Source organism: Rhincodon typus, chromosome 32 (genome assembly GCF_021869965.1).
Source record: "Rhincodon typus isolate 14 chromosome 32, sRhiTyp1.1, whole genome shotgun sequence".
NCBI lineage: Eukaryota > Metazoa > Chordata > Chondrichthyes > Orectolobiformes > Rhincodontidae > Rhincodon > Rhincodon typus.
The window spans coordinates 2,009,709-2,027,441 of record NC_063363.1 but is presented as its reverse complement, the minus strand read 5'-3'; the positions used below and the strand labels follow the sequence as shown (position 1 = coordinate 2,027,441).

The 17,733-nt window shown below is 42.5% G+C and overlaps 1 protein-coding gene across 1 annotated transcript in view; it reads left to right on the top strand.

The window, feature by feature from the left end:
- The window catches only part of tecta (tectorin alpha), a 117,369-nt gene that overhangs the window by 30,110 nt on the left and 69,526 nt on the right, over positions 1 to 17,733 (top strand). Inside the window, exons 7-10 of the mRNA XM_048615347.1 lie at positions 116 to 439; positions 1,684 to 1,688; positions 11,091 to 11,333; positions 12,979 to 13,118. Coding sequence (XP_048471304.1) covers positions 116 to 439; positions 1,684 to 1,688; positions 11,091 to 11,333; positions 12,979 to 13,118 — 712 coding nt within the window. The remainder of the gene's footprint in view (positions 1 to 115; positions 440 to 1,683; positions 1,689 to 11,090; positions 11,334 to 12,978; positions 13,119 to 17,733) is intronic.

Below are 17,733 nucleotides of genomic sequence, written 5' to 3'. Positions count from 1 at the left end.
CTTTTTTTAAAATTGATAATGCTAATATTAAGGCTTAGTCCCACTGAGTTTGAACACTGAGGTATACTACAGGTGTTTTTTTTTTAACTATCTGAACTCTCCATTTATTTTCTAGATACCACGAACTGGTAACACAGTATGGTGTACTGGAACCATTGGCAGTGGTCGACCTTCGACCCCAGAGCCGTGCAAAGGTTGAGGTTCACTTTGAAGGTAAAGTTGAGGTCATGAATATTCGTCTCGATCAGACAGTGGCTGATCTGAAGAAGCAACTTCGAACTGTCGTACAGTTACCGGCCAATAATATGCGCCTGTACTACATTGATCAAGACATGGTAAAGACTTTTGGACCAGAAGAAATGAAATTCAGCACACGAGCTCTCCACTCATTTAGTATTCGAGACGGAGATGAGATTCATGTAGAACCCAAAACAAAATAGTCTTGTGAATTTACTCTCAATCTTTGCACTTTTTACACAAGTATTTTGTTTTTTTAATGAAAGTGTTGCTGGGTCACAGTGTGGTTTCACAACTGTAACTATTAAGGCATTTGACATCCAGTGCATAGGTACTAATTATTGCTGATCAAAATTCCTAAAATTAGTGAAAGTTTCGATGAAGGAGGCAACCCTGTAATAACAGATCCTATTGTCACCATGGCTTTGATCAGTGGAGACATATATTGTGATGTGTTTATTGAAACCAGCAGTGTGCAGAATCATAAGTTACTGTAGTGTAATGAATGAAGGATCACCATTGTATGAGGTTACAAAACAAAAGGATTACAGCCTGTACAACACTGTTCTCAATCACTCCACTTTAGAGAACACAATCTGGGTTTTAATGTTTGCTTGTAAACCTACTTGGTGTTAAGAAGATGGGGTACGAAACAGCACAAAATTGTCCTTAATATAGTCAAATTTGGATATGATCATGCCATTAACACATGAAGTAGTTGTCTAAAGTTAAGCCATTTATCAAGTTAACTTGTTGACATCAGTTCTCCTCCTGCCATCGACAGAGGTTATTATCCTTTCAAAGCAGGATTTGGTTGTACAGATGTGACTACATTATGTATTTCAACAGCCATTTTAAAAAAGGAATTGGATATACACTTATAAGGAAAAAAGTTGCAGAGCTATGGGGAAAGAACAAGGGAGTGGGACTTCTTAGATAGCTTAAAGCCGGCATGGGCACATTAGGTCATTTTGTGCTGTATCATTCTGTATCAATATTGCCAAAATGTGAATGAACATGATTTCTGAAGCAGTGGCAATTCATTTCAGCAGAATCCATGCTTTAACACTTGTGACGTACAAACAAGTGTTTACACAGAGTAAGCAATCAGTATTTAAATTGCACAGTTAGCACCTTGGACACCATGCCACGTAAACATGCACAACATCCACAGTGCTATATGAACTGCAAACATTGTAATTGTGCATTCAGTATGTTAGCTGCAATATACACACATTTAATGTGGGCAGTAATATATTGATGGATTCAAATTGGTCCATGAAGGGCAAAGTAAGCCTCAAATATTTTCTTAAAATTATTTTCAACCAGATGCTCAAGTCTTGGGATGTGCTCCAAGTTGCATTATTGCATTTAATATTGTATTTGGTTAATTGTGGAAGTGTTTCATCTGTTCATTCAAATATAATTATTTTGATGACTTTTTAGCTGTGGTGAGTTGACTGGATGAATCTGTGGACCCAGATTCTTACCATTTGATTGTAAGTGAATGTTGTTTAGATAATCACGTCTCTGAATTAGTTTACTGCCATGGTTTATCATGCTTGCTTTGGCCTTTTTGGAGTGATGTTTATGCTGCAATATTCCTCTGCCACTTCATCAAATCATGGAATTTGATTCCTGTAATGGAAGGAACTGAATTGTAGCCTGGAGCTAAGTTCATACGGCGCCAAGGCAGGATGGAGCCCTAAACATAGAGTTAAGTGTACGGTGTTCCTCATTTGCTGTTATCTGTATAGCAGACAATGCAAATTTGCTATCTTTCAGGAAAACTGCACTTTGTGTGAATAAGCATCCTTTGGTTATGGTTTGTAAGAAACTTGACCCAAATGAATCCATTCCACATACATACTAACATTGAAGTGTAACAGTGCTTTTTTTTTGTGAGCTTTAGGATTTATTTGTGACCCTGGTTGAAACATATTGAAATCAGGAGCCTGATGTATCATTTTTCTAAAACTTCATTGACAGGATGAGGGCATTGCTGGCCAGGCTAGCTTTTATTGCCCATCTGTAATTGTCCAGAGGTCAGTTAGGGGTCAACCACCTTGTTGTGGGTCTGGAGTCACATGTAGGCCAGACCAGGTAAAGATGGCACTTTCCTTCCCTAAAGGGCATTAGTGAACCAGATGGGTTTCTCCTGACAATCGATATTTGTTTAACTAAACTCTTAATTCCAAGTTTTTATTCAAGTCAAATACCACCATCCGCCATGGCAGGATTCAAACCTGGGTCCCCAGAACGTTGTGAATCTCTAGATTAACAGTCCAGTGATTATTGCTACTAGACCATCACCACCTCCCATGGCTTGTTATGGCTTTTTCCCTTGAATGTTCAAATCGTTTTCATATAAATTACTTTGTGACTCTGAAGGTGACTTACCTGATCCATGAACTCACGTTGCCTCTTTGTGAAATAAATGTTGAAGATTTCTGGTGTGGTACAATTATGTCATGAGATTCAAGAGGGGGTATTTAAATAAAGGGTATTGTTCAACAAGTATTTAATATTAAAAAGGGCAAAGAGCAAGGCTGTGGCCACCCTACTCTAATCCATACTTACAGGTTTGATTCATAGTTGGTGGTTAGCTCTTGTCCTGCAGGTAGTTTTTATTTCATCACCTTGCATACTTCTGAGCAGTCATTTTTAATGTTTTGGAGGTAAGGTTTTGTATTCAGCCTTTCAAATCCAGGTTTTAAAAAAAATCTAGTGTTCTGGTGATTCGTATAGCCAAGAATACTTTCTCAGTTATCCTCTATACAGGTCCAGTAACATGCTAAGACTGTCTCCCTTGCCGCCTCAATTCGGCAACGATCTGATTTGATTACTTTGTTGGATTGTGTTACTACTGAGTGCAATCACTAGCACTAGCTAACCAGTTATTTGTTGCTTACCGAATGCTAAGCGAGCTGACAAGGCAAGGATCAGCCAACTTTTAAGCAGTTTCCACTTTTTATCCTATCATTTAACAATGAGATGAAGTGTAATTGTCAGATTTTGAAAATGGATATTGGTTGACTGTAACATTGCATTTACTATGTGAAACTTGTCTCATTTTTGTTATATTTGGTCTTTCCATTCTCATAAAAGCTACTGCTGTAGGTTGGGTGCCCTGATTCTGGAAGTAGTAAAGACTGTACCTGGTGTGCCCTTCCTCCTATACTGTAACCATTCTGTGATTCAAATACACCTCTTTCGGGTGTTTTTTTTATTGCTGTGTCTCATCACTGGTCTTGGTATTTTATGTTGTCTAATGTCATTCTCGAACCTGCATGTGAATCCAACTTAACTCATGTATCCGAAACATTAATCACCGCTTTCCCTGAATGAATTATTGAGTCAGTCTCTCAACTATTTGCATGTAAATCAATTTAGTTTTACTAAGTGAGCATAATGCAGTCGTAATTGACAAAAATATAGCAAATATTTTAAGTATTGCAGAGTTTAATGAATTATCAATAAAACACTTAATTTCAATATCAAGGATTATAACTGATCTTTTCATTTATTAGAATTATGGTTAAACGGACCTGGGGCAGTTTCCCTTACTTTAGAATCAGTGAATTTGTTTCTATAGATGTGGTGAATGTCCCTTATGTTGCACTTGACCAATGCAAATAAGCTATATAAAACATCAGAACCTGCTGCCTGGGAAGCTAAAAGTGTTCTGTTTATAAAGATCCGCAGTTCACATACTGAACTCACCGTGAATGGCCCTTGACATGTCTTTCAAATAGCCAGTCAGCCCCAAAACTGCTATCAGTAACGTACTGACGATGTCACAAATAATTTTGTTTCATATCACGTCCTCTGCTGAAGGTTTTGGTTCCTATGTAGGTAGCACTGGCCAGTTACCATATGGCATCTCTGGCTTCAGAATGTTCTAACACTTTTGCTTTTATGCTGGAGGAGTGAGGTGTGCCAATCGGAGAATCTGGAATTATGTATTGTCACACTGAAACATGAGAATTTTGACAAGGAAAGGCAGAAGGAATAAGCTACACCCTGTTGACTAAGCATGAGCCAGCGCCTTGCTTTAAAACCGAATCATGTTCCCTCCAGTTTTATATAGTCACATTCTCTCAGAACAGTTGACATTTTATGTTCGGATTATTTGGACTTTTGTAGTCACTACAGTATTGGCGACGTGGCGCGGTCTGTAAGGATATCTTCATGTTCCAGCCAATTGGTAATTGAGGGGCTTGGATATTAACACCCAATACAGGAATGTGCGCACTGGTGAATAAGTCCCTTTCTAATAATTAGCCCCTCAACTGCCTTGAAAGTAAGCTTCAAACCATGATTTGAAGCTAGGAAGCAATATCAATGTTTCCCCCACTCAAAGCAGAGAAACAGTCCCGTGACTGAGCGCCCAAAATTGTCAGATTTGGAGGGACAGTTGCACAAAAACAAACTAATCTTACCGAGGTGGAGTTTACACAAGCTATAAGGTAGTTACTAATAAATGAGAAATTCGGGAGAATCTTTTGACTTCTGAGAGATTCACTATCACAAAGTGACTGAGGTGAATAAGAGATTACGTTCAAGGGGAAGCCAGAGAAACATGGAGAGAGAAATAGACGGTTACATTCATACGAGAGAAGTTTTGTAAGGCAGTTGTTGTAGAGCTTAAACACCAACAGCTTTTCTGTGTACGGATTAAAATCACATCTGAGCCAAATCGAGCAGAAATGAAAGGTCCCATCCTTCCATGTCACTTTTTCAATAGTTAGCACTTTCCCGTTTCGAAACGTGCCCTTTCGCGTATGAAGTTCACTACAGAAACGGAGCTTTAGCATTTTCCATTGTCAACCTTCAATTTACCAAGATATCAAATTAATTAATTAAACTCCCAAACAGGGTTAACGTTAATAGCAGAAACAACGCACGATTAGGGCTAAATGTTGTCAAAATAGCAGTTGTAACAGCAATAAGTAAGAGTATTGTATTGGGACAAAACAAATTTGGAAAGCGACCTTGTTAGGCGCATTAGGTTAAAACTCAAATTCCCCTCGGCCAAGTAAACAGGTCGTTAATTGGCGGCATTAAACATAGCAACAAAAGCATCTGCAAAAAGGCAACAGATAGCAGGTTGTGTTTTTGCAAGGTACGGTCCTGAGACGTCGCACTTGATAAATTCTATCATTTACATCTGGGTGAGTGCCAGCACAGGAGGATTATACCCCAACAAGGAACATTCCCATTTCAGACAAATGGCCTGCAGTTCTGAGGAGGAGTCACTCAACCCGAAACGATAACTCTGATTCCTCTCCACGGATGCTGCCAGATTTATGAGCTTTTCCAGCAATTTCTGTTCTTGTTTTATTTACATCTTCCACAGTTCTTTCAATTTTTATTGTAAATGACCCTTGTACCGTTTTAAAGAGCCCACATTTGGAGTTGCGGAATATTTCGATGTGAACAAAGCAAACAAGTTGAAAAATGTGAAAATGTCAAGAAGAAAGAAAAGAGGCAAAGTCTCAGATCATTTCATAACAACAGATCCAATGAAAGGTTCAGTGTGTTTAAAGGCAACGGAGCACTTTGTGGACAATCTGTGCGAAAGCCGGAGCCCATAAATATTTGTAACTTTCCCTTTTATTCAGTCACCGGCGACACAGTGGAATGTTGGAAACAAATCTAACAGGTTTGCGTTTCCTTGGGTTGAGGGGGCAGCAGGCTAGAGAAAATAGCCGCACTAGCAAATGGACTGTGAAGGGTCTAGGCCTGAAACGTCAGCCTTTCTGCTCCTATGATGCTGCTTAGCCTGCTGTGTTCATCCAGCTCTGCACCTTGTTGTCTCGGATTCTCCAGCATCTGCAGTTCCTGCCATCTCTGTCAACAGAAAAGGGTCATTTCGGAGCGATTGGAGTTCACCAAAGAAACATTTAAGATGACGGGAATAATTGGCTCAGGGACAGGACAACTGGCAAATGGAGGCAGCAACTTGACAAACGGGCTTCCTGGGGTAGGTTCCATGGTAGGTAATTCCCAGTGAGAGCATCGTGTCACCGGGATCAAACTGAACAATGAAACTTCCTGGTGCCAATTCCAAGCCAGGCTAACAGTTAGCACCAGAAGCAGCAGCATATTGATTGGGTTAAAGGTTGTCAAAATAGCAATTACACAGCAATATTGAAATTAATACACTGTAACAAATGAGCGCGTTAATCGCTGTCAAACATCGACTTTACGAAAGGATTGAATTCAAGCAGGACAATCAGAAACATCCGTCTCACCACAAGGATTGGAGTTAACGGGAGCTTTTTTTTTAATAGAACACAGTCACTAAAATAATTACATTTTCTGGTATCCAGTGATGGACTGCATGACAAAGAGCAGTTTTGTTTCAAATGGAATTTTAAAATGAAACCAGTGCCTCGCTGTCATTTAATGAAAAAAATAAGTTTCTGGCAAGGACGGAGCTAGTATTTTCACTGAAGAAATGTTCAAGCCATAAAGCGTCACACCGGGATGTGGGGAGAGTGGAGCTGAAACCAACGATCAACCATGATCGTACCGAATGGCCTACCTCTGCTCCTGTTTCTAGTGTTGGTATTAGAGTTTGCAGAGAACAGATTTCAAATCAAAATCGACAGAAAGTAAAGTCTTCAATAGAACTGGAGTTAACAGGAACAAGTCGCTGACCATTTGGACTGGCAGGAATAACTTATTAAACCTGAAGCTAACAAATGGAGCAGGAGGGCTCCCCTGCAGCTGAACAGTCGTCTCACGGTTACCATGAACAGGAACAAAATAAAAAGACCAAGTACATTAAGTAATTTTTCCGGCAGGATTACAAATTAAAACTGCATTTGCACCAAAGAGCGTTCTCTGAAACAAGAACCCAATTGGAATTGTTTAGAAGAGTTATTTTGAACAAAAGGATTCACGATTTGTCTCGGAACGGAATAAATAAAACTCGAGTAAATGTAGTTTGGGGAACTGTCTTCTATTTTAAACGGTGATCCTATAGTCAAGTTGGCGTTTGTATCCTGAGGGAAGACTCGCTCTGAACCAAAGCGGAGAGAAAGTTAAATGGACAACTCCCGCAGATTCACAAACTCGAGTAGTTTGGGATGTTTGTTTATAAAGGGAGTCTAAGAGAAAGGAGTTTGTGTGAGTGGTGCTGGAGCTGTCTTGATGCACAATAGAGCAGATACCGTTCTTTGTTTGAAACAGAGATAAACGATTCTGTTGTGAATCCTCTGTCCGCGTGGAACGCGATTCGTCCTTATCACTCCTTCTTTAATCAGGATGGCATTCCAGCGATTAGTCTCTGACAGCGGAAAATGCAAATTATGAAACTAGAGATACCGCTGAGAAAAAGTGGAAACTTTTGTCTAAGAGGGAGATGAAAAGGACGCCTATTCTTAACTGTCGGCTTTTCATTTCTGATTTACTCCAAATCATTGACATTTTCATCAGAACATTCCTTTTCTCTTTTAAGCAACGCCTGAGAGTTCAAGTTACACCCAAGACCCTTCCACACACAACACCCGATTCACGGCAAGACTGTTGTCAACTAGCAATCAAGGACCTTTTCATCCGTTTTCATTTCGACTTCTTTAAATCTGCTGACTTCACCGACTCATTTCGCAACCTGGAATAATGAGCGAAACCGCCTGATTTTAAACTGCCTCAGTTTCCAGGAGGAACCCAGACTGCGGCGACATCTGCTGAGGAGCAGCTCAGGTAGGTTTCTCTTTCCTACTTTCACCTTTTACACATCGTCCCCTAAATTAGAACAGAAATTCGTCACTGGAAAGGCTCAGCCCCTTCCTGGTTACAGGTTCAATGTGACAGAGGTTTGGAATGATTCTGGGTTAAATCTCCTTTCAATCTCTGCCCTCAGTTGGTCTGTGATTGGAATTGTTAAATGGTTACAGCATCGTTACACCGTTCCTCTCAGTCCTGACTCTGTAAATCAATTAGTCCCGTCTTTCCTCAGATTCAATTGTCTTTCGAAAGCCAAGATTGAATCCGGCTCCACCACACGTTCAGACAGTACATTCTAGATTCGAACCAATGAGTCAGTCACTGAGGTCTCCATCTCAAACAAGGCTCATCGACCCATCGAGTCTGCGTTTGTCGAAAATAAGCACCTGACTATTCTAATCCCATTTTCCAGCACTTAGCCCTAATGGTTTTCCTTCGTGTCGCCATTGCTTCTATTTCCAAACATTTCAAAATAAGGATTCTCTTGTTCCAGGCACTTCCGCAATGAGTGCTGGTTCTCTCCACCTTCTCTGTTGAAAACTGTCCCCTCCCGATTTTGAACATCTGTATCATTTCTGCACAAAAGCCCGACTTCTCCCATCTATTCACAGATTGGATCCTCTTATCCTTGCAATGTGCAGCTTTCTAAAAAAAGGGCAACAGTAATTTAGTTGTTGATCATTTGGGTACAAGTTGCATTCGGACTTTAATTGACTTCCAAATGTTCTCTATAACTGACACGCAATAATCACACATGAGGGTTTCTAGCTCAACAGTTTAGTATGGAGTACTGTGCGCAGTTCTGGTCGCCCTGTTATATGAGGGATATTGTTGACCTGGAGAGGGTTCAGAAAAGATCAGGATGTTGCCGGAAATGGAGGGTTTGAGTTATAAGGAGATGTTGGATAGGCTTGGACTTTTTTCACTGGAGTGTAGGAGGTTGAGGGGTGACCTTTGTAAAGGTTTATAAAATAATGAGGGGTATAGATAAGGTGAATGGCAGATATCTTTTTCCCTAGGGTGGGGAATTTCAAGACTGGGGGTATATTTTTAGGGTGAGAGGAGAAAGATTTTAAAAAGACGAGGCATATTTTTTACACTGAGAGTGGTTTTTAAGTGGAATGAACTTCCTGAGAAAGTGATGGGTGCAAGTACAGTTATAACATTTAACAGACATTCAGATAAATACATGAATAAGAAATGTTTGGAGGGATATGGACCAAGCACAGGCAGGTGGGATTATGGTTGCATGGACTGGTTGGACCTGAGGGTCAGTTTCCATGCTGTATGACTATGTGAGATCATCCAATCATGGTGAACTGGAGCAAGACAGCCAGAATGCATCGCTAAATTGAAATAGAATGGTTTGTATATACCACAGAAACTGGGTATCCTGTTGCAACCTTTTAAAATAAGTGAGATGGTTATGGTAATCCATTTGCAACAGTGAGATAGCTGGTTTTCTGGGACAGGAATTAAATGAGCAAAGTAACCTGCTGAAAAATCTCAACTTGTTGAGTAATGCCCCATTCATTAAAGGGCTCAGTTGTAGTGTTCCTACCTCTGAGTCAAGAGGCCTAGATTCAAAATCCTATTGCTCCAGAGGTGTGTAGTAACATCTCTGAACAGATTGATTTAAGAATATCTATCCCATTCATTATTTAATTTGAGTTTGGTGTACCCCATTAATCTGGTTAGTCTGAGATGGTCAACAAATCCTTTTAAGTTGAAGTGAACTGTGCATTACATTCCCCATTTCTGAGCAGGAAAGCTGACGTTTTGGGTTGGGACGCTTCTTCAGAAAATTTTCTGAAGAAGGGTCCCGACCCGAAATGTTAGCTTTCCTGCTCCTCTGGTGCTGCCTGGCCTGCTGTGTTCCTCCAGCTCCACACTGTGTAATCTCCACGAGTAGTTTTGGAGCAATTGTTCCTGATATCAATGGAACACAGTACATGCTTATTTCCAAAACCAAAACAAAATCCTGCACATGTTGAAAATCTGAAATAGAAAATGTTGGAAATACTTAGCCAACATTGAGAGACAGAGTTAACATCTCAGGTTGAAGTCCTTTCATCAGAAACAATTTAAACCAGTTCCAGTAGCCTTTTCTCCAAAATGTGATCCTTCTCTCTTTCAAATATTAGTCTATATCCTTTTTAAAGGGATTTGGTGTTCTGCTTCCAAACTGCTTTTGAGAAAGCCTTTCAACCTCTGAGGAACATTTCAAGTTAAAGAGTATTTCATTAAGTCCCACCTTTCTTTTGATGACCATTTCATGACCATGTCTAGTTACAAATTCTCCAGTTCATCATTACTCATTGATGCTCAGTTCAGGTACCACCAGGGCCACTCAGCTCCTGACCTCATTGCAGCCTTGGTCCAAATATGGACAAAGAGCTGATTTCCAGAGGTGAGGTGAGAGTGACTGTCCTTAACATTAAGACCGCATTTGATGAAAAGTGGCATCAAGGAGCCCTAACAAAACCAAATTCTTTGGGAAAATTCTTTACTGGTTGGAGTTATACCTGCCATATAGGAAGATGGCTATTGTTATTGAAGATCAGTCACCAGAACATCTCTGCAGGATTTCACAGGCTAGTGTCCTAGGCCCAACCATCTTCAGCTGCTTCATCAATGACCTTCCCTCCATCATAAGGATAGAAGAGGGGATGTTTTCTGATGATTGCACAATGCTCGGCACCATTCGCGACTCCTCACATTCTGAAGCAGTCCATGTTCAAAAGCAACAAGATCTGGTCCATATCCAGGTTTGGACTGACTAGTTAGATTTACATTAAGATTTAGATTTTATTGTCACATGCACTCAAGTACAGAAGTACACTGAAAAGTGTATAACATCACCACACACGGCACCATCTTAGGTACAAAGGTACCTAGGTACATAGAAACTCAGGTACAAAGTAGTAAAAGAGACAAAGTTAAAAAGTTACTGCATAGACTAGTAGAAAAATAAAGAAATAAGGTAATAGTTAACATTAAAATCTTCTGTAGTTTAAACTAGGAAAATAAAGACATAAATTAAAAGTTCAACAGTCTTTGATGAATTTATCTCACTCTCTGGGAGACTCAGCTATCTGTTCTCGCCACTGCTGCAGATGCCATTGCTGCTGCTGAAACTGCCACCTCTCTGATCTCCCCCGGTGCCTCGGGAATATGCCCAGGCAAGATCCACTTACATGCCAAGCCAAGACACTGCCATGAGCCGCTGATAGACCAGCCGAGATACTGCCGAGAGACCAGTTGTCTGGAACAGGGTGTCTCTAAGACCTCGCAGGCTCCTCAACCAGTGTACACAATACTAATTTACCTAGGAAAGGATTACACAGCACAGGTCTGCAGTCAGTGAACCGGGTCACAATGTATACTGGTAACTTGTGCTGGTCTGTCGAATTGTTCAGTCTGTTCCTCTCATCACAGGTTGATTCTCTCCCTGGTCAGATTGCAAGCTGCTCTGGTCACTGCTGTATCCTGACGTACCTCTAGGTTGTCTGGAAAGTGGGCTCCAAGTGCTAAGCAATGATCATCTCCCAATAAGTGTCAATCTCACCATTATCCTTTGAAATTTAATGGTGTTATCATCACTGACACCTCATCACTCCTTCTCAAGGGCAGCTAGGAATCGGCTATAAATACTGGCCCAGCCAGTGACACCCACATCCCAGGAGTGAATTAAAAAAAGAAATATCCTTTCCACATCCACATGTTAAGATCCCTCAGGATTTAAATGTTTCAATCAAGTTGCCTTTTACTCTTCTCCAAACTTCAGAGAATGAAAGCCTATCCTGACCATTGTTTTCTCATAAAACAACACCGTCATTCAAGGTATTAGTCTAGTAAACCTTCTCTGAACTTCCTCCAAGGTGATGGTGTTTTGGAAGGAACAAGAGCTATTCCAGCACCTGCATTGAATATGTTTACTAAACAGGAGGTAGTGCCATAGTGGTAATACCACTGATTCTAATAATCCAGAATGCCAGGCTAGTATTTTGGAGACATGAGTTTGAATCTCACTGTAGTAGATAGTGAAATTTGAATTCAATTAAAAAATGTGGAATAAACAAAAGCTAGCCTAATGACATCCATTTAATTGCTGGTCGACATAAAGATCCATCTGCTTTGTTGATTTCAGTAGTGTCCCTTTAGCGAAGGAAATCTGCCACCCTCACCCCACCTGGCCTACATCTGCCCCAGATCCACAGCAATGTGTCTGACCCTTAACTGCCCTTTGAAATGGCCAAACAAGCTGCTCAGTTCTTCCACAGTAAATGCTGGCTTAGCCTATGATGCACACATCACACATGCAATTCTTTTTTTAATTACTCTAGACAAAGGAGGAGACACCTTGGAGAAAAGTGGCATGTTGTATGAGCAGTGTTTTAGGAGGGTGAAACAGCACAATCTTGTTCTGGTTTTGAGAGTAGGATGGAAGCCTGAGTGAATCCAATGAGTTCCAGGAGGTAGACGTGGAGCTAAGATACACTCACAAGAGATAGCGGGATATTGAAGCTTAAATAAAAAGCTCGAGAGTGTTGTTGAGATGTCAGAGGTAATTGTGGTTTCCAAATCAGGTAGAATGGAACCCAAGAAGATGCCAACTGGATCGATACCCCAAAATGAAGCTAGATAAACAGGTATTGAGACATAGTCTCTCTTTGAAGAAATGTGCGTGCCCTACTTGATTGGATGAGTGGGTTTGAAAAGAAACTGGGTTCATGTCTAACTGGAAGATGAGGGCTGAAAGGAGTTTGCTGCAATGAGTAGCTGTGGTGAAAGGGAAGTTATTTTTGATAAAGAAACATGTCTTTCCAGCTACCCAATCACTCTGTCTTTTTTGTTGTAGGATCATGATTTCCAGCTGTCTGGCTCTGCTGATTTACTGCATTCTGACAATGGCCTGTAATGGAGGTCAGTGATTTGGGGAAAGTTACAGAGTGTTTTCAACATGAAAGTTCTCCTTTTCCACCAGCTCTATCTCTTTTTCAGTGTTGTGTTTAGAGTTACTGTATCAATTTGGAACCAGGAACTCAGACAGTGAAACTCCAAAGGTCGATGATGGCGGATCTCCAGAAATTCCTCTATCAATCACTTTCCCATTTTTTGCAATGGGACAGAGGTCACTTCATGTGAGTAATCGACTTGTATTATGAAACAAACTACCTCTTCCTATTACTTTTCTAGATAATGGGGTTTTTTGAAAGCTATGTATTGGAATCAAGTCAATAAGGCCATTACACTTAAGTTTAAAATGAGTTCATTTGACCAGAACCAAACTTCAATCCATTTAAACCATGACCAACGTCCTTGAAAATTAGATGCCTTAGGAACACTCATCAGACATGATCAAGGTGACAACTGCTCTACAAGGTGAATGACCTTCTCTGCTCTGCCAGGGTAAGTGCCACAAACTTTTGTCTGTCACCCCACACTCTATCTCTGCTACTGCAACCACCTCCTATTAAGATCCATGCTCTGACACTCCCACTATTGCCTACATCATCTGCCCTCACCCAGTCTCCTGGCTCCAACCTCCCAAATCACTAACCCTATATGGCCTCTGCTTGGTCTCTTCATACCCAAGCAACACCTCACCACCTTTAGACCACCACTTCCATCAATAAAATGCTGTGCCACACATTTTCAGCTCACTCAATCTCTCCCTTTCTCTCATTACAGGAAAAGTCAGCCCAGAGTAGAGCAGACAAGGTGGATGGGGTTGCCTGACATTAGATTCCTCAGTTCTTATAAGGAGGGATTCATCTCCTATGCAGGTGAAGACTGGAACTTTCCTGTAGAGGTCCATGGCCCAACAATGAGTCAGTCCCACTCCTCATACCACTCTCACATTAAACCCACTATCAGGGTCATTTGTTGCAAATCACATCGAACCGTCAGCCGTGACCACCTTCACCTCCACATGTCTTACAGACACATTCAGCATGTCTACCATTACTTCCATGGAAGAACATCTGCTCCAGCAGAAGCCACCTCCTCAACCTCCTGAGGGTAAAAGAGTTCTGAGGACTCAAAGGGAGCATTGTCAAGGCTGTTCTTGCACCTCCCACCAATTTAGATCCTGACATCTTGGAGGGATCATTAAGCTTAGAAAGTGTGAGACAAGTATCCAGTGAGCACCTCATTGTGAGTGCTCCGCCAAGGGTGAAATACCCCTGATACTGGTACTTGGAGGATTGCTGGAGACCGGACATTTGCTGAGGCCCAGGGAGTGATGGAATATGTGGTTTCAGCAATCATGGAGTTGGTCTACATGCACAGGGAAGAACAGGAGAAGCAGACAGGTGTGTGGGATGCAATCACCTTTATTGTCCAGAAGCTGCAGCAGTGCAGCAGGTTATGCAGTTGTCTGGCTGCTTCCATGGACAGTTTGGCGGCTACCATGGAGAGCCAGATCCAGCACTCTCAGGGTCGGCTGGAAAGGTACACACATGTCACTCCAGCACCACAGCCATTGGTCCCCAGGACCTTCCGAAGTTTTCTCTCAGGGCCTTTCCAGCAGTGAATAAACACTGCCCCTCCACCCTGCCTGCTCCCAACGCTGACCCTTGGAAAATCAGGCCCAGGCCCAATCACTTGCCTCTGGCAAGAAGACTCTTGAATGTCTGGGCTTCTGGACACAATCAACTCCAGAACCTCCCAACCAAACTTCCAGGGCCATCAGGTTCCACTGTCAAGAAAGCTCCCTCCAACCCAGCTGTGCAACCAAGGAGTACAATCGGACATAGTGGGAGGCAGAGAAAGAAGAAAACATATCGATGGCACTCTCGTGGCACGGGTCACATTGCACTGTTTATGAAGTATTATGTTTGTATGATTTGATTCTTTTGGCTCTACACCTGTTTGAGTATCTGTGTAGGCTCGTATGTGACTGTTCCAAACTGACACCTAACTTCATGTCTATAGAGGATGAACAATGGATCAATATCTGTGTTGAGACTCTGCTGCAGCTTGTGGAAGCAAAAGAAATAAGGTGTAACCAGCTACACTATACATGTTAATGCTGGCAATTTTTAAACCCGTTTTGGATAATTTTCGATCATCAAGTGCCCAATGTCCATTTACCCCCATGGTCTTGATACAGGGCAAGTTCCTGAATCCCTATGGTGTGAGTGAACTGTTGCACATTGGCAGAGCTGTGGGAGCTGTCCTGTTTCTCCCTGGGGGTAGGTTACCCCAATATGGTGGCACTGGGGCAAGGATGAAGGTCCCGTTTAGAGTCCAACAGTGGGGCTGTCACGCTCCACTCCTGATTTGGAGCATCTCTGCTCCCGGTTGCCCAAAGCTGTATTGCAGTGGATACCTCTTGGTTCCCACAGGTAGGACATCCAGTGTTTCCAGGTTGGGGCATGCTCCTCTCCTTCTCCTTCTCCCCTGTCGTATTGTGCTTCTTTTTTTGTTGATGGCCATCCCTCCATGTGTCTTCATCGTAGGTGAAACTGCTGGTGTGTCCACCATGCAGCTGCTTCTTTCTGTTTTGCTGTTGGCCCATGTAGTCTTGCCGTGGTTTCCTTCACCTTTGTCCACTTCCATGAATACTTGTGGATAACCCTGGCTTCACCTGCTAGAGAGTGACATCTCACTGTCCTTTGAGGGGGGTGCTGTCCACAGCTTGTGTTGCCACTTCTGGCCATCCGAACATATGTGGCGTCCCGTCTTGGGTGGGCTTTGTATAGGTGGCCTGCCTCCCCACACAGGTTACAGCTCTTGGACTCCTTGCAGTCCTTAGTCAGGTGCCCCTCCTGTTTGCAGTTCCTGCAGAGAGTCACTTTGCAGTCTGTCACTGTGTGCCCTGACCTCCTGCAGGTCAGCACGCTCTAGGCTGCCTGGTGTACATCAGGGAATCTCAGCTCCCTCTGATCATGAAGCTGGAGGGTGGCTGAAGGATGTTCCCATCGATGTCCACCTTCATGTTCACCTTAACTTGCTGTTGTTCGTCCAGATCCCAAATGAGTCCATTATATCAGTGTGCCACCTCCCAATTAGACACACCTTCCCAGAAAGGTCAGACATTTACTTTTAATTTATTCATTTGTGGGATGTGGGTGTCACTGGCTGGGGCCAGCATTTTTTGCCCATCCCTTTTGCCCTTAAGAAGGTGGTGGCCAGCTTCCTTCTTGACCCACTGCAGTTAACCTGCCGTGGGTTGACCCACAATGCCCTCAGAAAGGGAATTCCAAGATTATGAATCAGCAACAGTGAAGGAGTGATGGTATATTTCCAACTCAGAATGGTGAGTGGCTTGGAGGGAAACTTGAGGGTGGTGGCATTCCCATGTATCTGCTGCCCTTGTCCTTCTAGATGGAAGTAATCATGGGTTTGGAAGGGCCTCTGCCAGCACAAGGGGTTTATACATGTGGATGGTAACAACCCAGCTCCTCTGCTCTGGGAAGGTGAAAAACGGTGCTGCATATAGGACAGAGAGGGGAGCCTCACCTCCTTTCTCCTCAAATACCTTCAGGAGATGCTCATATTACTTCATGCTCCAAAGGGTCACATCAAAATACCCTCCCTCTGGGGAAATCCTACAGACAGTAGATTTGATTTATTGCAAAAATATACTGTATTTGTAAAAAAATCTTTAAATATATACGTAGTCACTAAAACAGTTCAGTTCTGTACAGTCTTAGCACATGGAGAATAAACATTGGAGTTCAACTTTCCCGATAGTTCGACAAACCCAAAGCCATTTCTTACTTATGCAAGATACTATTTACATATATTTGAGGCAGCAGGAGGGTCCAATATCTGAACAGGCCCCCATTTAACTTCAGCAGGCAGACCTCAGACAGTGGGTTTCCCCCACTGTGCCTTGGCAGCAGCTGCTCCAAGCTTTAGTGCGTCCCTCAGCACGTAGTCCTGGACCTTGGAAACGTGCCAGTCTACAACACTCAGTCGAGGTCAACTCCTGGCACTGGAAGACCAAAATTTTTTCAAGCAGACCAAAGAGTGTCTTTCACTGAGTTGATTGTCCACCAAGCACAGCTGATGGTGTGTGCTGGTGTGTGTCCCAGGGAACAACCCATAGAGTGCAGAGTCCTGCATCACGGAGCTGTTTGGGATGCATCTCAACAAAAACCACTGCATCTTTCTCCAGACTTCCTTTATAAAGGCATCTTCCAGAAGGAACAAAAACAAAGTTACTGGAAAAGCTCAGCAGGTCTGGCAGCATCTGTGAAGGATAAAGCAGAGTTAACGTTTCGGGTCCAGTGACCGAAGGTCTCCGGGTTCTGAGGAAGGGTCACTGGACCCGAAACGTTAACTGTTTTTTCCTCCACAGATGTTGCCAGACCTGCTGAGCTTTTCCAATAACTTTGTTTTTGTTCCTGATTTACAGTATCCGCAGTTGTTTCGGTTTTTATGTTCCAGAAGGAGATGTGTGACAGTCTCAGCGTCCCCACAGTTGTTTCAAGGGCTGCGTGCGATGGCTCGGACTGACTGGGCATACATGAAGGATCTGATAGGTAGTGCTTTTCTCACCACCAACCAAATGATGTCTTGGTGCTTGTTGGAAAGTTCTGGTGGTGGAGCATTCTGCCAAATGATTTGTTGATCCTCATGTCCTATTTGGATCCCACAGCAACCGAGGAGAAGCCTCTTAACAAAGAAGGTCCAGTCGACACGCGATCTTTCCTCCACCTGCTTCACAGTCACCCTTACTGTATTGTGGACCCCCTGGCCTGAGGCATGGGCACTCACAGAGGCTATAGCTGTAGTTGGCTGGTC